Source organism: Dermacentor variabilis, unplaced genomic scaffold (assembly GCF_050947875.1).
Source record: "Dermacentor variabilis isolate Ectoservices unplaced genomic scaffold, ASM5094787v1 scaffold_12, whole genome shotgun sequence".
Taxonomy (NCBI): Eukaryota; Metazoa; Arthropoda; class Arachnida; order Ixodida; family Ixodidae; genus Dermacentor; species Dermacentor variabilis.
This window is the reverse complement of record NW_027460280.1, coordinates 963,092-983,165: the sequence shown is the minus strand read 5'-3', so window position 1 is coordinate 983,165 and position 20,074 is coordinate 963,092. Positions and strand designations below refer to the sequence as shown.

General features: G+C 48.3%; 1 protein-coding gene across 1 annotated transcript; it reads right to left on the bottom strand.

Annotated features, from left to right (window-relative positions):
• Positions 1–2,295: 2,295 nt before the first annotated feature.
• Positions 2,296–18,372, bottom strand: LOC142566017 (uncharacterized). Its single transcript, XM_075676707.1, has 2 exons — positions 7,100–18,372; positions 2,296–5,390 (listed from the first exon to the last, which is right to left on the bottom strand). Exon 1 carries the CDS (start codon positions 15,688–15,690, stop codon positions 14,305–14,307), a length of 1,386 nt encoding a protein of 461 aa, XP_075532822.1. The 5' UTR covers positions 15,691–18,372; the 3' UTR covers positions 2,296–5,390; positions 7,100–14,304.
• Between the last annotated feature and the right edge of the window lie 1,702 nt (positions 18,373–20,074).

Sequence of the window (20,074 nt, the reverse complement as noted above, 5' to 3'; positions counted from 1 at the left end):
ACACACACAAAAAAAGAACTTTCAACAAGACCGTCAACCTCCGGGCACTCACGCAGTCCCTCCCAACTATAGTGCTGGAGGAGAAAATCGGAGGCCTTCCTCCAAAGCAGCGCCTTGGTGTGAAGGCATGTTTAGGCAGCTTCCAGAAAGTCAACCAGGGGCATGCGGTTCGATCAGCTGTGGGTGTTGGAATGTATCCTCATGCGGATGAGGAGGATCTTCCGCATTTGCAAAGGGACAACGTCAGAAACATGGAAACGACAGAACGGTTTTTAAAACTAATGGAAAGACTAATTTTTATAATGTCGTCTAGAATCCCATCAAAAGGCCTTCGTGCTGATTCAAGAAGTGCACAGTTTTTGAATGAGTTTATTGTTTTTCTCAACGAATGGGAGGGATATGCTGCACAGCATGGTGGCGGCTTTTTAAGTGCAGGAACTGCCCTTGGGCTGCGTGTAACGCTGCAAAGCACACTGCCGCTTGTAAAATACCTGACCACGTCCCTGCAATACAAGTACTTAAATTGTTGACCAAACCTAAGCCAAGACAGGATGGAGAATGTATTTGGTATTGCGTGCCAGCTGCTTCGGTTGCAATGATCATCCAATAGTGGGGCAGTTTTTGATAATTCAACAACCTGGCTTTCTGCAGCCTCGCAAAGCCACCAAAAGGAGCAAAAGTACCTGCAGAAGTAGTGACTGCCCTCTTGCAACCATCTTATGTCCCCAAAGAAAAAAATGCGCGAATAACTGAACTTGTCGATAATTTACGTACTGGATGGCGGAAACTTGGCTTCTGCTGCATGCAGAGCTGCTCGAGGAGCACAGCAGCCTGAGCGATCCTCAGGGCTGTGTAGACAAAAAAAAAAAAAAAAAGGGACAGCAGACTAATTTTTTTTATGTATACTATAGCTGGGTATGTTGTCAGAAAAATCCTTAAAAGATTTCCTTGCCCTGAATGTGCAACTTGTTTCAGCACTTTGTCTTTGCAAGCCGAGTCAAACAACAATGCCTCGCTTACTCGAAATTTTGACCATGGAGGCTTAGTTTATCCATCAAGGCCAATTGAACAGCTCGTAGCAAAGCTTGAGGACGCATTTACGGTGTTTTTCAGTCGCAATAAGCACGCAGATAGCATGGTCAGCTTTCTGCATTTTCTTCAGCTGCGAGGGGCATGGACGTTGAATTACGGCAGAAGTGATGAAGTTTTACGCCTTGACTAGGATGCATTTTCTTGTAAAGTCAGTAAACAAAGAGCGCAGCGATAAATAAAACAAAAAATTACCGACGATTACGTTACTTCCTAATGCGAAATTTGAGCGCAGCAAATAAGCTGTTTCACCTTTTCGATAGATTGAGGCAAAGAAATCGAGCAACACATGTATGCGCTATCACAGAATTTTTTTTTTATATTTCCCGTACTCCTGGATCATCTCGACGGCGGCGACGGTAAGCTTCTGCTTCGGCGGCACGCACCTCTGGATTCTGACGGCGACGGCGCTGGGCCTCTGCTCTGGCAGCTCGTTTAGCAGCAGCAGCAGCAGCAGACGGAGGACTTCCATCGGTCGTCTCGCTCATGGCTCAGAAAGAACTGGCAGATAATTTCGCAGTGGCGAACGGCAGCGGCAATTTCGGCTCGGGCGGTGCACATATACAGATCCGCCGCCACCGATCTGGCTCTCTGATTGCCACCGCACAGGGCGAACGGCAGCGGCAATTTCGGCTCGGGCGGTGCACATATACAGATCCGCCGCCACCGATCTGGCTCTCTGATTGCCACCGCACAGGGGTTGCATTGGAGGAGGAGCGAAGAAAGGAATTAAGTTCGAGCCGGCGCTTTGACAACCGGAGACTCGCAGGAAGAGGGGGGAGGGGGGCGGCGTGTACACCCAGCGGCAAACGATGGGGGCAGAAGCGCGCGCAGCAAGCGGACAACACGATAAAGGGAGGAGGGAAGAGATAGCAGCGACTGACTGATGCCGCTGACGTCGATAGTGAGTCAACCCCAGCTGCGGAGTTGGTTTCAGGGACAACGCCGCCGATGCCGACACAAACAATATGATACCCTCGCTTCCGCAGCGCTAAGAACCAGGTCAAGCCGTGGGAAGGTGGTCACGTATTCGTCGACGTGCCGGGGCCTACGTGAAATAACCGGCGCGTCGGCAACTGAAGAGCACCCTATCCGCCACACAAGAACAGGGGGGGGGGGACCCTTTCCTCCTCTTTCTGCATGGCGGCGACGGTGTTCTATGCAGTCACGTTATCTTGACTCTCTAGCGGCGTCAGCGGCATCCAGCGGTATCAGTCGGTCGCTGCTAGCGCTGGGGGGATGAAAGGGGGGCGGAGCTGGTTACGAGGCCGACGACAACGCCGACGACGACGCGAAACCCAGGAACGGACGCCAAAGAGCTGCGCTCTAAAACAAAAAAAGCTGCTGAAGATTAGGCGCTGTCGGTAGCCTCGCACAGGGCACTTCGCACAAGGAAAGGCATTAGTATATTGTTGCCATGGAACCTTGTGTAATAAAGACATTCCACCCTGCAATTTGTCCCGCTTCATTTTCGTTTCGGTATCATGTACAAGATGTGTTCTGATGTGTTTTTACGCTTCTTTACGGCGCAGTAGGTCGGGCCCGACGTGACGTACGCTTGCATTTGCTCCTGCCGCGGCGGCACGCTGTCGGTGTCACAGCTAGTCCGTGTCGAATCTAAATGACAAGAGAACCTGTGCCAGAATTTGCACTGTCTTTAGCACCTTAACGCCTTGTCAAGACAGTGACAGCAGCACACACACGATCAACCGACTGAACCAGAGAGCACTACCCCCATAAGGGCTTCAAATTGCGCCCGCCCGCGCGCCAGCGGGCGGTAGCGCCATCTGCCTTGCGCATAGCAAGTTATTACAGCTGCGCCAGCTCGGTCTTGACACTAGGAAAACCTTCTAGCCTCTATATTTGTACACTTTTCCTGCCCACCTTTTCTCCTCCAGTGCTGGGAGTCTCTGTACTCCCTCATTAGGGGTGTTCCCGTGCGCTCCTAAGGTCAACCTGCCTACACTTCTCCGTCTCGTTTCCATGCATGCCTGAACTTCCGATTTCATGCACAGTACTGAATTTCCGAATGTGAGGCCAGGTACCATAACCCCTTTCCATACGCCCCTAACCACCTCGTACCTATTATAGTTCCATAGTGCCTTGTTTTTCATTACAGCTGCGTTCCTTTTCACTTTTTCAATCATAATTTTTTCCTGTTCTTCCAAGTACTTTTTGCCCTCGTTTAGCCATATGCCCAAATACTTGTATTTTTTCAACATGATCAATCTTAGTGCTTTGTATTTCCAATGGTTCCCCCCTTTCTTCATTGTATACTATTATCCCAGACTTCTCTCTACTGAATTGCAGTCCCAATTTTTCTCCCTCCTCTCCACATATGCTCATTAGTTCCTGTAGCCCTACTCGGGTGTCAGCAAGCAGTACAATATCATCTGCATACATCAGTCCAGGACATGTAATGAGGAGGGAAGATAACCGATGGTCATTAAGGGTTACGGACTGGATCCCAAGGGAAGGGAAGCGTAGCAGGGGGCGGCAGAAAGTTAGGTGGGCGGATGAGATTAAGAAGTTTGCAGGGATGGCATGGCCACAATTAGTACATGACCGGGGTTGTTGGAGAAGCATGGGAGAGGCCTTTGCCCTGCAGTGGGCGCAACCAGGCTGATGATGATGATGACATCAGTCCGGCTAGACTTGAGCTACTTTCTGCCCTTCCAGCATATAGCTTATGTCTGTTCCTATTGTGCTCTGTTCTAGTCTCTTTTCCATTTGGCTAATGTAAATCATAAAAAGCAGGGGCGACAATGGACAGCCCTGCCTGAGACCTCTTCTTACTTTAGCTGGCTTTGTAGTTTCCCCTCCCATGTTATCTCTACCTCATTATCTGTATAAACTTGTTGTAGGAACCCAATCACCTTTCTATCTAGACCATATTCCCTCAACTGGCTCCATAACTTTTCTCGCTACCAAGCGGTAGCGGGGGGGGGGATCAAAGCTGCAAGCAGGGCGGCCCGTGGGTTGGGGCCGCAGAGACCTGCGCGTGCCAGGGGGTGTTCGCATAAAAAATTGGCTGTCCGCGATAGCGGACAGCCGATCTTGTACTGATCTTATAGCTGATATTATACAGCCCCAACCCACGGACCAGTCCAGCTTCTAGCTTTGATGTCCCCGTTGCCGCTTTGGTGTCCTGGAGGTGATGACAATAATGCGAAATAATGACACGTTGTTTTCATTAGTAGAAACATGATCGAATAAATATAATTGCGTCGCCCCGCCAACTTGCGATGCTAAGTTCAGAACTACCGCACCCCGTGACTTCTGCCGGCGCGCCTAGGGACAAGCGCATACAACGCGCGCCAAGAAACTCCTCTGCAGAACCTAGGCAGTCGTATTTTCAAGGAGCAAAACTCCCCACATTTCCTCTCTCGCACCCGCTCTTACTCGCGCATGCGCGCAAACGTCCATCATCTCCGCAAGTGCCACGCCCCGCTGCACTTGCTAGCAATCGGAAATACGCAGCCCGGCTAACTACTCTTTTGAAATTCCTTTTGCAATTTCATCGATGCGGACGGCTCCACGTTTTCAAAGATAATAAATGCACCAAATGAATTCTTAATAGGACCATGTTGTGTTGCTGCACGGCACAAGTAATCTGGTGCGCAGTTGCAAGTTTATAGGTGCAACTGTTAGTGAAAAACAAATGAATATAAACAGGTTAATTTTCCACTATGTCTAAACTGGCGTATAACCACATGAATACATGACTGCCGCATGTGCATCTGAAACCATGAGCACATCAGAATTGGATTTATTCACTCTTTCTCTGATGCATGAGGAGCAGTGGTTGCAAAAGAGAAATTTGGGGACTTTCGGTGTCATTCAGAAACCTGCCACGATCGAGCTGATAAATTGGCTGCTAAAGTTTCACTACTAAACAAGTGCGATTCTCAGCCCCTGCAGCCGTAGCATTACAATGCGGGCTGACCTTATGGGATAGCACCCATGCGCTGCACAGTATATCACAGCATATCTGAGACCACTTTATAATGCATCAATACCCTGCAGACACAAGATTTCGCGTCAGGGTAAGGAGATAGCATGCACTTACCTACGTTGGTGCATCATACACACTTTAGTAATGATTATTTACATTTAGACGATTCACACAAGCAGCTGTAAACTTGGACAACATTGTTTTACAGCAAAGATATATATGACTATAATCTTTAAATTTCTTCATCTCCATAGCCAAAAACTCAATCACAGCAGAAGGTGCACGCCACGTGCGCCAATGGGTTCCTTGCAGCACCACCAAATGGCGCTCACCTCGATCCAAGCATCTGCGGAGGCAAGCGGACGCGCTGAAGTCAGAGAAGCGCAGAGCAATATATTAGTTTTTAAGAAAAAATCAGAAACACGGATCAATATAAATGGGCGGCTAAAGTGCACAGTTATCTGTACTTGAGAAGCATGCACACAGAATGGAGGAAGACGTCAAGAAGGTTGGCCACCAAGTACAGGGTAATTGAAAGTGTACATAGACAACCAGGAGTCATCAGAAAGAAAGTCGGAGAAACAGAGACAGGGAATTGGATGCAAAGAATGGAAACAAAAAAGACCATGGAGTTCCTAGGTATACTTGGTAGGTAGACCACGGAGATTTACAGGAATATGAAAAAAGAAATTAGAAGGGAAAATCTGTACAATAACATGAAGGGAAGTGCCTTGCTATTTGACTCTAGCTGGTTGCCTAAGGACAAAAACCACGGGGGAAGGAAAAAGATAGGAGAGAGCGTCACGTCACGCAGCCAGCCTTGGCAAGTGTACGCTCCGTGACTCCAATCCCTTTGCTCAGTGCATTGCTCAGTGTCTGCCCAACACGTGACCTCTTGTGTTGAGATCACAGAGCAAGAATCGAGGTTTGCCGAGACATTTGGTGCCCGATAGTTGGTTCTATACTCTTTGGGTAGTTTTTAATCGATACACGCTTGGCCAGCAGCTGCTCGGCTGCTCTGCTGGTATCTCTGGTCACATGTTGGGACGACATCTTTGGCTTCAATCGCATTGTGCAATGCTCCCTCCCATGGAGGAAGGGAAAAAAAATATAGGAGTGAGCATTATGTCATGCAGCCAGCCTTGGCAAGCGAGTGCTCCGTGAAGCCACAGTGGTGGCCCAACACGTGACCTCTTGCATGGAGATTATGGAGCAAGAATCGAGATTTGCTGAGACGTTTGGTTCCCTGTAGCTATGCCAGAGTTTTTATTCGGTGCATGTTTGTTCGGCTGCCCTGCCGCGGCTTTGCCTGCAGAGCGGGAACACTGAAACCAACCGCACACTTTGATGTGCGATCACATGTTGGGCCGACATGTTTGGCTTCAATCGCATTGCGGTATGCTCCCCCCTATGTTTTTCAGTGCAGCTATGTTGGTGTGCCATCTCCTTTTGAGTCTCCAGTCAGCTCGCCGGAGGAGATAGCATGACCTTTGAACTTGCATTGCAACGAGCTGCTGAAAGTGTGTGCTGCTGATGTGCGTCAGAACAATACCTATGAAAATTCTGTAATTTTAGTGAAGCAGATGCACCCCTGTGTTTTATGGTGGCACATTGAAGAAGACAAAGGCCCACGTCATGATTGCATGAGTGTCTCTGTTGTTGGCTGACACTCGCTCACAAAGGGATGAAATTAAGAAGTTGGTCGTGGTGTGTGAGGCGCTTCGATCTACAAATGCTGGGATAATCTTGGCGCATGGAATGTTTTTCGCACCAGCCATATCATCACTGTGATCAAGCTTCATTCCCTTCTTTACATCGCTATCTCTCTTCCAGCTGAAACATATCACAAGAAGCCAACAAACACTGACACCAGTGTTTGTTGGTGTCAGTGTTTGTTGGCTTCTTGTGATATGACTAATAAAAATCGGGACCCTCGGTTAACCCCCTCTCTCCTCGTTTATTCCAGCTGAAACAGTAGCAAGGCACAGGTGCCACACACAATGCATATCAAACCAACTATCGTGTGACGTCCAGGAACAAAAAATTAGAACTTACCTAGACCGTCTAAATTCTGCGAATGCAGGCAACGGCGGGCTGGGCTGAGCAGACTGCATGCCCAAGTACAGTACATCTCCCTAGTCCCTACAGACGCAAAACCAAATACAGTACTTAGAAGGATCTAGGGCATGGTGCCACGGCGCTTCGGTGAAACAGTACCTAGAAACGTGGTATGTACGTGTGAGTGGCACATGGTGGCGCAGCAGTCGAGCACGGGACTTGGGGGTAAATAGAAACACGCGGCCAGCGTAGTCTGTCTTTGGTTGTTGCCACTACTATGGACGTTGTGACACTGTTGTGGCCTTTGAAGCGAGTGGTGCCCTCAAGGTGAGTTGGTAACACCCCAACACACTGAGCAATGAGGTGCATCGTTCATTCTTGAGTCTCCCCAGATGCTCAGCAGATGGCACTTTGCACTGTTGGGGATAAGAAGCTTGTATTAACTCATGTGGAGGGATGCGGCGAAAGGGATGGTGTGATGAAGAGGTACGAAAGCATTGAACGTGTGCAAAACAGCTAACCGACTGCACCGAAAAGCAATGAAACCAAACCCTCTCTCAAAACCTGGCAGGAATACCTGAATTGCAAGCAGGCTGCGCAGGCAATCGTTCAATGCAAGGTTGTCGAGCACAACAGCAGGCAACTCCAGTTGTTCATCGCGGAAGGGCACAACGGGGCCAGGAAGTTCTGGACATACGTGGCATCGCTGGACAGGAAGGTTGCTACCCCACAAGACAGCCGGTCTCTGACATTGGGAAGCACCTTACAGACCACATGCACGAGCTGTGCAAAGTCGACAATGCTGAACCAGAGATTGACTCAACCAAAGAGCAGCGTATATATGGATACCAACTTAGCAATGATGTCAAGTGGCAAGTGACACGTCCAGCCCTTGACAGCGCGATGACACATATTGGAACACACATGGCCAAGGGGCTGGACGGCATACCGGCAGGTCAGCTCAGGTGCCTCAAAGACAAGGCAAGGCAACATCTGGTGGATATCTTCTCGGACATCATGTCAGGTGAACCAATTCCTGAGGATTGGCTATGTGGACGAGTCATCCTGGTACCGAAGAGGGGAGGAGATGCAGGACTACTAGGAGACTACAGACCACTTACTGTGACAAGTGTGCTGTATCGAATCTTCGCACAAATATTGAAGGCATGAATGAGTGCCTGGGTTGGACACGGCGACAAGCTGACAGAACTACAGAACGGTTTCCGCAGTAATCGGCACTTTGAGGACAATATATTTATGCTGACACAGGCAATTGAAATAGCACGCAAAGAGGCTAGAGGTCTGTACACCTACTTTCTCGATGTCGTCAGGGCCTATGATAGCATACCAAATGGGCCTATGTTTCACCAAATGACACAAATTGTAATTCAGCAGTGTAGCTTTTAGGGTTTGTTGGTGCATGATTTGAATAGTAATGAATAGTGTGCAGAGGATGAGACAGTAAAATTTAGACATACACGAACAGTATGAAGGTTGGAAGTTAGCGCTCATACTGTTTGTGTGTGTGTCTGAATTTTACTGTCTCGTCCTCTGTGCACTATTCATTACTATTCAAAGACACAAATTGGAATGTCAAGAATCTGCTGTGCTGGCTCTACATGGGTAAAACTGCGCTGGCTTGCTTTGCTTAAGCCCAAGCCGAACCAGTGGCGCTGAGACGAGGTCTCCAGCAGGGATGCCCACTGTCGCTGCTGCTGTATGTGCTGCATACAGATGGCCTGGAGAGTATGTTGAAGGAAGTTGGGTGGGGATTCTCGCTCCTTCACACGTATGGTGGAACACCAGTGACATGGAGGCTTCTGGGCTTGGTCTATGCAGATGTTGTTCTGATGGCTAACAGTCTGGACGACCTCCAACATCTCGATTCGCTGTCAGCAAATCATCTCTCCAAACTTGGACCCAGCTTCAATGCCAAGAAGTCAGCGGTGCTGGTACTCTCGGGCCCAGACAAATCTGCGGCTGCGTCACTGCCTGATGGCAGACAGATACCAGGGAAGATAGAGTATAGATACCTCGGTGTGTTGCTGAGCACTTCCAGCAGTGTGTGCCACCCACAAGGAAAATGTTCAGCAAGCATCGCGCAGAGCTGTGAACATGTTGCATAAATGGAGTCTCTGGAGATGCAACCGCTTCCTGTTGGTTCAAGAAATGTGCAAGTGTGTGCATGTCCCAGGCCTCTCGTTTGCCAATGCAGTGCTCACTTTCCAGTCAGGCACCAGACAGTGGCTGGGACGAAGACAACAAGAGGTTGGTCGACCGCCATTGGGCTGCCATGGCCACGTGGCCATAGAGGCCGTTCAGGGTGATGTTGGCTAGTCCTTGTACAAGGCCAGAGAAGCCAGAACCAAGCCGGCCTACAAGGGCCCGTTACATCTCCTAAGTGACAGAAAGTGGGCTCGGCGCATGTTCAGATACACTAGCTTGACTGCAATGGGCACTTGGTAAACTGCGCGGGTGCACACCCTGCACTGGAAGTGTTTTCAGAAAACCCGTGAAGCAAGCAAGGAGCGCAAATGGGCCCATTTCAGGAACAGGTGTGTGAACAGAATGAACAATGGCAGAGAGTGATGTGCCCCAAGTCAACCTTGATGGTTTACCACAATCACAAGAGTGATATAAGAAAGGAGCGGCTGTACGACAACGGCAGCAGTGGTTTGCTGTTCGAAGCATGGGCAGGGGCACTGCGGACAATTGGTTACCGTCGCCATTTCGATGGCTCCACCTAAGTCATGAGTGCTTTGTGCCTAGTTTGCGAAGGGGAGGAAGAGACCACCGACCACCTTGTGCTTCGCTCTGCCTGTGTGTTCACACCAACGAGAGGACACCACACTGTCGCAGGCACTGGGGTTTGCAGATCCAAGTGGCTCAGTGCAGTGAACTATGTGGCTTGGACAGTGGTGGTGCAACTGAGGGGATGCATACAATAACGGCGGACTAGCACTGTAGTGCGTGTGTGAGCGTATGTGGAATTTTTTCTTTTTTTTTTCTTTTTTTCCTGTTTAATTCTTTGGCTAGGGCATATTCGATTTGCGGTTGATGCAAAGGGCCCAGCCACATTTCATAGTCATCACCATCATGTGTTGAAGCAATGCCGGTACAGGAGGGTTCGGAGTGCTCCCACGCACATTTCAAAGAGTAGTGCACTCCCTGTGTCATTGTCGGAGAAGTTCGCCATAGCTGGGCTGGACTTATGTGAGCAGTAGAGCTCCAGGGTCGGATGTGCAGAGGCGAGTTCCATCTGGTGATGCTGCAAGGAGCCAAGCGGTGCATGCTTTCTGCTGTTATCGGTTGAGTTTTTTGGCTATGGAGACGAAGAAAACCCGGGATCCTAGTCATATACAGCTTCACTGTGAAAAGCTCACTGAGCCACAGCCCAACTGTGCAAATCTCTGCCTATGCATATTGTAACGCACAGTTGAGTGACGGTACTTTAATCAATCTACCTTGGGCGAACTTGTGCCCGACAAAGAGCTAAACGAGAGCCTCGCTAGAATGTCCACAGTCTTTCCGCAAGAGACCCACACCTCTTCTTCTTCCCTCGTGTCCCGCGCTGATGGCACGTTGCTCCGATTGCGCGTGCCTTGTGGGCCCGTGTTGCCCGCTTCACTGCCGCTATCTTTCGCAGGTAGCAGTAAGCAGCTGGACGGACGCAGGAGGCGGCTGGCGCGTAATTTGAAATCATCTTGCGTCATTGTCCTCCTTCCAAGAGTGCATCGTCCCGATGCGCATACAGAAGGCGGTGGTTTCCAGACCTTCAGGAATTCGCAATGTTTGTAGGCGGAAGCAACTCTTGCCTGTCGTAGTACGGTTTCATTCGGACGACATGGATGATTTCTGTTCGATGCCGCCGTCGTGATGAGGTTACTTGACCTTCTGGAGCAACTTCGTAGTTCAATGGACTGATTCGGCGCATTATCCTATACGGGCCAAAATAACGACGAAGAAGCTTCTCTGACAGGCCGCGCTGCCAGGTCTCTGACAGGTCTCATCTACTGGTAGCATTGCATCTAGGGTTGTGGTGACGGTCCGGCCAAAAACGAGTTGGAAAGGTGTCATTTGAGTCGTCTCTTGCACAGCGGTATTGTACGCAAACGTGGCGTACGGTAGTATCCTGTCCCATGTTCGGTGCTCCATGTCCACGTATATTGATAACATATCAGTCAGTGTTCTGTTCAGTCGTTCAGTCAGTCCATTTGTCTGCGGATGATATGGGGTGGTTTTTCGGTGACTCGTGTGCGTCAATTTCATGATGGACTGTGTCAAATGGGCAGTAAAAATGGTTCCTCGGTCCGTGATGAGAACTTTAGGAGCGCCATGCCGTAGTACTATGTTAGTGACGAAAAAATCAGCGACTTCACTGGCCGTTCCCTTGACAAGAGACCCTGTCTCGGCATATCGAGTTAGGTAGTCAGTTGCAACTACGATCCAACGCTTTCCCGATGACGATGTGGGAAAGGGGCCAAGTAAGTCCATTCCCACTTGTGCGAATGGAGTTTCCGGTGGCTGTATCGGTTCTAGGAAGCCTGCTGGCTTGAATGGTGGTATTTTACGTCTTTGGCAGTCCCGGCAGGTTCTTACGTAGTGTTGCACAGAGTTCAATAACTTTGGCCAGTAATACTTCATGCGGATGCGTGTGAATGTTCTGCTCACTCCTAAATGTCCTGCTGATGGGTCGTCGTGGCATACTTCCAATATTTCGAGTCGTAACTTTGAAGGTACGACGAGCAGAAAAGTCTCTGCACTATGTTCAAAATTTCTTTTGTACAGGACATTGTTTCTCAGGACGAACGACGACAAGCTGCGGACAAAAGGTCGTGGAATGTCAACAGGGTGTCCTTCTAGGTAATCAATGAGCAGGCGTAAATCCGCGTCGGATCGCTGATGCTGAGCCATTTGCGATGTTGTCACAGCTCCTAGGAACGGGCAATCGTGTTCATTTTCCCTAAGCATAGATTCCGTGTATTCAATCGGTGCACGTGACAAGCAATCAGCATCACTGTGCTTGTGACCGGACTTGTATACGACCGTTATATCGTATTCCTGCAGCCGTAGACTCCATCTAGCTAGCCGTCCAGATGGGTCTTTGAGATTCGCCAGCCAGCACAATGAATGATGGTCGCTGACAGCTCGGAAGGGTCGGCCATATAAGTATGGTCTAAACTTGCTGATGGCCCATATCACCGCGAGGCATTCTTTTTCTGTGGCTGAGTAGTTCACTTCAGCCTTCGAAAGTGTTCGACTAGCATACGCAATGACTCGTTCCTCTCCGTTTTGCCACTGAATGAGAACGGCACCGAGTCCTAAATTGCTTGCGTCTGTGTGAATATCAGTTTCGGCTTCCTCGTCGAAATGAGCAAGAACTGGATGGTTCTGAAGACGCTTTCGGAGCTCATTGAAAGCGTTCTCCTGCTCATTCAACCAGACGAAAGGCGCGTCTTCCTTTGTTAGCCGCGTTAGTGGTTCGGCGATCCTTGAAAAATTTTTGACGAAGCGTCTGTAGTAGGCGCAAAGTCCTAAGAATCGCCTAACAGCCTTTTTGTCGGTTGGTTTTGGAAATTTCTCCACGGCCGCAGTCTTCTCAGGGTCCGGGCGAATGCCTTCTGAACTGACGACATGGCCGAGGAAAAGAAGCTCGCGAAAGCCGAAATGACATTTCTGCGGTTTTATCGTCAGACCTGCTGATCTAATAGCTTTCATCACAGCCCGCAGTCGTTCCACATGCTGCTTGAAGGTGGTAGAAAAAATTACGACATCATCAAGATAAACGAGACAGGTTTGCCATTTCAGACCGGTGAGCACAGTGTCCATCATCCGCTGAAACGTGGCAGGTGCGGAACAAAGGCCGAATGGAAGCACTTTGAACTCATATAGTCCGTCTGGCGTCACAAATGCCGTCTTTTCACGAACTCGTTCGTCCACTTCTATCTGCCAGTAGCCGCTTTTGAGGTCCAGGGAGGAAAAGAATTTGGCATCTCGTAGTCTATCTAGAGTGTCATCGATTCTTGGAAGTGGGTACACATCCCGCTTTGTGACGGCGTTCAGCTTACGATAATCAATGCAGAAGCGCAAGGTCTGGTCCTTTTTCTTTACAAGTACCACAGGCGACGCCCACGGACTTGCCGACGGCTGAATTACATCATCTTTCAGCATTTCCTTAACTTGACTTCCTATAGCTTCTCTCTCTTTTGGTGACACTCGGTAGGGATGCTGGCAAATAGGCCTCACTGATTCGTCGACAATTATCCGATGTTTGGCAATAGATGTCCGCCGGACTTTGGATGACATTGAAAAACATTCGGCGAACTCTCTTACGAGGGCTTCTATTTGCTCCTTCTGTCTGGGCGATAGACCTGGTTCGATGTCAATGGCTGCAAGGACAGAATCCGCATCTTGGAATTTTGATGTTGAAATCTCTGGGATGCTCAGGTCTGTAACTTGGACGAAGTTATTAAGGCTGGCAATAACGGTTCCTTTCGCAACATGTTGCACCTCATTTCCAAAATTAGTGAGGAAAACGTTGGCACATCCACCACGCAGCTGAACAAGCCCTCTTGCCACGCAGATCCCTTTTTCGAGTAGGAGACTGGTGTTGCTGTCTGCAATTCCTTCGCAGTCACTGAACGCGTCGCTTCTTACTGCGACGGCTACGCTGGATCTAGGAGGAAGCATCACGTCGTCATCGGCAATATAAAGGGCGTCGAATTTTTCTTCAGTGTTGAATGCTGCGATAGCGTGCTTTGTTGAAAAGGAAACACATGATTCCCGCAAGTTGATTACAGCGCCATTATCCTGCAAGAAGTCCATGCCAATAATCAAGTCTCTTGAGCACTCGGGAAGGACGATAAAGCTAGCGACGTACGTGAAGCCTCGTATTCCTATTCTAGCCGTGCACTTGCCAGCGGGGTCGATGAGGTGTCCTCCTGCGGTGCGAACTTGTGGCCCTTTCCATGGTGTCAGCACTTTCTTCAATTTCCTGGCAAGCTCACTACTTATTATCGAGTAATCTGCACCTGTATCCACTAACGCGTTCACTTCGTAACCGTCAACAAACACACGTAAATCGGAACCAACGTCCCTCTTGTGGCACTGGTTTCTGAGTCCCTCGTCGTCGCTCGGAGTCATCGATGGAGGTTCTTGTCTTTTCGCGTCGGCAGCGACCTTACCTCCTGAGGTCGCTGACTCTAGTTTTCCCGAAGCGGGCTCTGTGAACGGCGTCTTGGGGAGCTTGAAGACGGGCGGGGGCTCGGTGACCGATGCCTAAACGGCGCTGCTGATCGAGGTTGGTGTTGCTGGTAGGCGTATGGGGAGCTCTGACGAGTGGACAGGTATTCTTCAATTTCCGAAGGACGCTCACCATTTCGGGGGCAAGGTGCGTTCACCGGAAAACCACGAAGCCCTGCCTGGCGATAGTGACACATTCTGTACAGGTGGCCAGCCTCCCCACAGTGGTAGCAGAGGGGTATTCGGTCAGGAGTGCGCCATACATCAGCCTTCCTGAATCTTCTCTCGGGTAGCGGCAGTGTATTTCGAGGCATCGAGCTATTCATAGAGGAAGTGGCGGCGACGTCAGCACGTGCGGGAGTTTGCCGCAGCACATCGGCATATGAGACGCTCGGTTGGCGCAGTCGTAGCACTTGGGGCTGCGCACTGAGCTGTGGTTCTCGGACGACCTGCCTGACCTCTTCACGAACCAGGTCTGCCAGGGAAGAGGGCGTTGGAGCGTTCTGGTCAAGCCGTAGCCGCTGGAGCTCTTCTCGCACTACAGATCGCACGAGCTCTCGTATGATGTCCACGCTATTTCCAAAGACGGCTGGAACTGTGTCTACAGAGGTGATGTTCATCTCCCGGTTGTACATTCTTGATCGCTGTTGCAACGTGCTTTCCATTGTTGTCGCCTCTGCACGAAACTCAGCGACGGTGCGCGGCGGGCTCCGAACCAACCCTGCAAACAGTTCCTGTTTTACGCCGCACATTAGGTGACGTAGTTTCTTGTCCTCGCTCATGTTCGGATCGGCTCGGCGGAATAGGCGGGACATGTCTTCTACATACATGGCCACGCTTTCGTTATTACGCTGGTTTCTTGCTTGCAGGGCAGCTTCGGCCCTCTCCCTGCGGTCGGTACTCGGGTAAGTTGCCAGCAACTCCCGTCGGAAAGCATCCCACGACACAAACGTCGCTTCGTGGTTTTCAAACCACGTTCGAGCGCTGTCCTCTAATGCGAAGTAAACATTTCGTATCTTGCGCTCTCCGTTCCATCCATTGAACTCAGCGACGCGCTCAAAGCGTTCCAGCCAGTCCTCTGCGTCTTCAAATGTGTCGCCGTGGAAAGGCTCTGGCGTCATTGGCGAGTTGACCACGATGTGAGTTGGCGTGGTTTGAGTCGTCATCTCGGTAGCGTTTCCGCTAGCAGATGCTGACGCTCCGATAGAAACCGGCAAAGGGGAAAACTCGGGGGGCTCACCACGTAGGCGACGACTGCTGCGTTGGTGAACAGGAGTCAACTCGATGGGTCCAAGTCGCCGTGAGTCCGGGCTCCTTTCTCTGGCTTGAGAAGGGCTTGAAATCATACCCTGCAGCTCCACCAAATTTGTAACGCACAGTTGAGTGACGGTACTTTAATCAATCTACCTTGGGCGAACTTGTGCCCGACAAAGAGCTAAACGAGAGCCTCGCTAGAACGTCCACAGTCTTTTCGCAAGAGACCCGCACCTCTTCTTCTTCCCTCGTGTCCCGCGCTGATGGCACGTTGCTCCGATTGCGCGTGCCTTGCGGGCCCGTGTTGCCCGCTTCACTGCCGCTATCTTTTGCAGGTAGCAGTAAGCAGCTGGACGGACGCAGGAGGCGGCTGGCGCGTAATTTGAAATCATCTTGCGTCAATATCATATTTATATCTCCTTGAAACATAGGTTCCTAGCATGTAAACTTGGGGTTGTCTACATTCTATAGTAGCTCCTTGTGCTATGCTCACTGGGAAGTGGGTAGCATGTGAAAGTGGCAAACAGAGGCCTCAGGAGAGCACCTCAGATTATAATAAGGTAGGTGGTACAACATCTCCATGGCACCCAAGAGGCAGTAAGGGAATCAAAGCTAGAACCAGAATGCGAGTAAACACAGTATGTGCATCCATTTTGCAGCGTTGCTGTGTTAACTTCTACAGTGTACCAGGATCACTGAAACAGACTGCTGGTTGCACCTCCGCAGTCCATGTGCATAGAGAACAGCTCATACAAAGAAGTGCATCTTGCTGCTAGGCGTTCGCCACAGGCACTAACCATTTCGGCTAGTGCCACAGTGGTGAGGCAACAATCAAATCAGGCAATCACCTTTTCTGGGCATTTCGTATTTTACATGATAAAACATGTCTTCAATTTTCATGAGTGAGTGATGCAGGACTGGTCACAGTTCAAATAATATGAATGACACATTGATTGAAGCAGAGGTGCTGATATTTCGGTATCTTCATGCATGCACAATTTACTTAGCCAGTGCAGTGTGTTAACTGATTGCATACTTACTTTCTGTGGCATCATTTCTAGTGTTTTGTGTGTGCAACCTTTCTGAAAAGCTTACACAATGCCCTGTTACTTTAAACATACCTTTCTGACAAGAAATTGGTAACTCACATAAATGATAAGCAAATGCGACTTGCTAGTACTCAACTGTCAGGGCACCTGGTGTTTCACAATGGTCGTGCATCAGTAACCAAGAGAGGTCACTTCTCAATTTCAGAAGGACACACACTTTTGGCTACAATTATTCAAGCTTTAATGGCCCAAGCTTGCAGCTCTATGCTGACTCGTACTACAGCCCCCAAGACCAGTGCCAATAAATAATAATGTTCTACCACTTTCCCCTACAGAGACCAACAGCTTGAGTTGTCAGTGCAAACACAGTGGCGGTGTGACTAGCACGGCAACTCCAAGGAATGCGTCAAAAAAAAAATTTCATGTGTACTCCATAATACTTGGGCAACCAATAGCCTGTGCAATAGTGTCAGAACTCCTTTTTCAAACATCATGGAAAGGCTCTGTTGCTTGAAGTAGGACGTTAGGATGTACAAAGCATTGCTAAGTGCACAAGACACTTTGTACAATTTGTCCTGCCTTGTACACTCAACGTGAACATGCCATTTTATGCTATTAAACAGCAAAATGCCCATTGTTTTCAATGAGTGCATTTAGAATACAGTCCACTAACATTGAGCTTTTGCAGATGGTGGTGCTTGAAGTTCTGATTGAAGTCGAACTGCTGTGACTCAGTGCACTAGAGTTGCCGTTGACAATTAAGAGCAAGGTAACGGCTGGATGATGTGTGTGAGGGCTAATCTATTGCAGCTACGTGATCAAATGCAGCTGGCTATCCAGTGCTGGACAAAGTGTGAGATGCTCCAAGACAAAACATGGTAATGTGGGTCCTGTCAGAGCAGTGCATTCTTCTACAGTGTAAACATGAGCCCAGTCACAGCAGTGAACATGGAAACTGTGCACGCTACACTCCATAGTGCCTGGATAAACCCAAAATGCTGAGGCAACATGAGATGTCATGTAAATTATGCCAAACTCTCGTTACACGACCCAGACAACCTTTCAAATACATCATTCAGGAGGCAGCATATATGCCACAAACATTTCTGATGTATGTGCACAAAGATTTGTGCAACAAACATGTGTAACTGAAACTCTAAAATGACCATCAATATACTGCATAGATCTGTGTAATAGCCACAAACAGAAACAATGAAAATACACACACTGTGTTTTTCTTTAGACTACAGAATTTTCAAACATAGTCCATGGAAGAAAGCACAATTTTAGTCCTTGTGCTGAATTACTTCGAAAGGCTAACATTACTTGCATGAGAAATTGAAATACATAATCCCTTTTATTTTTACTTAATATGCCATAAATTACTTTATGGCAAGCTATGAACAAGAAGGAAACCAAGGGCCCGATTTTTATCAGTCATATGATAAGAAGCCAACAAACAAAGACACCAAGGACAGCAGAGGAGAAATTACATGTACTTATTAATTGAATTAAAGAAATGATAAATTAATGAAACTGAAAGTGGATGAAAAAACAACTTGCCGCAGGTGGGGAACTCCCACAGCCTTCGCATTTCGTGTGCGATGCTCTACCAATTGAGCTACCGCAGCGCCATTTCCCCATCCACTTTCTTGGGTATTTTGTTTCCTAGTAGAACCCTGGGAGTGTTAGCCAGTGCCACACTTCACAGCCGTAACGGCGGATGTGGAACATCCTTTTTTGTTCCAGATGCTACGTGTGCATGATCTTTTTGGCTGAAGGCAACTGGTTAATAAACCCACACATGCCACCTGAAGGCATCAATACTGCCAGATTCGAGGCCTCGCTATGTAATGAACAAGAAGAAAGGAAACCGAGGGCCAGATTTTTATTAGTCATATCATAAGAAGCCAACAAACAAAGACACCAAGGACACGTTATGGCATGTTATGGAATTGGCATGTTAAAATTCAGGAATTGTAAGTGGAACAACAGCGTACTTTTACAACAAGTTTGATGGCATACATCTCAAAATTGGTGTCATCCTCATAACTGGTTCCAAGTGGATGTGCCTTGAAATCTGACCGGCTACAATGCTTAAATTGCAAAATGTGCCATAAGGTAATTAGTTGATTATGCATTTCGATTTATTGTGCAAATAATGTCTGCCTCTTTGAGCAATCCAGTTCAAGGATTAGAATTGTGCTATTCCCACAGGCAGCTTGAAAATTTTTGTGTCAGTCTAAAAAAAAAAAAATTGTGCAAAAGTTTATGTTGGTCAGAGCAGACGCTGTATAAATTATTGGGTCAGGGAACACAAGAACAACATTCTGATTAAAACGCAATCTCATTTAGCAGCTCACTGTAATGTGTATGGTTGTAAGGTCCTTTTTTTTTTTTAAATTGATGTTAGCACAAGTAGGCAGGAAGCCACAAGGCCTGTCACATTGCAGACATTAATGTGTGCATTAGTCAGCCATCAGTGACACTCATGGACAAAGAGGTATAATATCTGTCAGGGAATTGACTGTAATTCTGCGTTCACGTATGCTCTGGCGAATCTAGTACTATGTGACTGCTAGATTAATATTGTTGTAGCCTTTGTTATCTTCTGGGTGTTATTCTGACAAGTATGACATCACATGATTTCCATAATGAACTTCAGCTGTGAGCGAGTCCTCGTCCTGGCTTCTAACTTGTCCCTTCTTGCTCTCTCTACTTTCATTATGAAACTGAATATTTAATACTGTGGTTTTACATGCCAAAACCACAATCTAATTATAAGGCCAATAAAACCTTAGTTGAAAGTCAGCGCTTGTCCAGTCTCGACCTGTTCTTACTGCGCTGTGTATTCTGCATGATGATTATAAGGTCGCAAGGGACTCTGGATTCATTTTGAGCACCTGAGGTTGTTTAGTGTAAATACTGGGGGGTTTTCGCCCTCGTCGAAATGTGGCCCAGATGGAAAGCTCAGCAGCACAATGCCATTGCCGATAAGCTACCACATTCATTATGAATGGAAACCAAATCACCACACTTGCTGTATTATACCACAGTCAGGAAGGCAAATTTAGTGACACCTTGAGTGAGTGTCAGTTCACTGCAGTGAGTGTCACTTTGATGGTGCACTGCTAGATGTGGAATGAAAGTGCCATTTGGAATTGATGCCAGTGTCAATATGTAAATGAGCCAGCACATTATATATTGTTATTTTAGTAAATATTTGAAAACTGGCAAACAACTATCCATTATCACGAGCAAATACCAAAAGCGACTGCATTCAACACCCAAGCGATGCGCTTCGCATTTTGTAAGTCCCGACAGTGGCGCCGATGCCTGAAAATGATTCAGATTTTGTTGACAGATGAAGAATGGCTGTTTCCATAAGCAGGGGGTTCTTAGAACATTTTGAAACGCAAAGGAAACT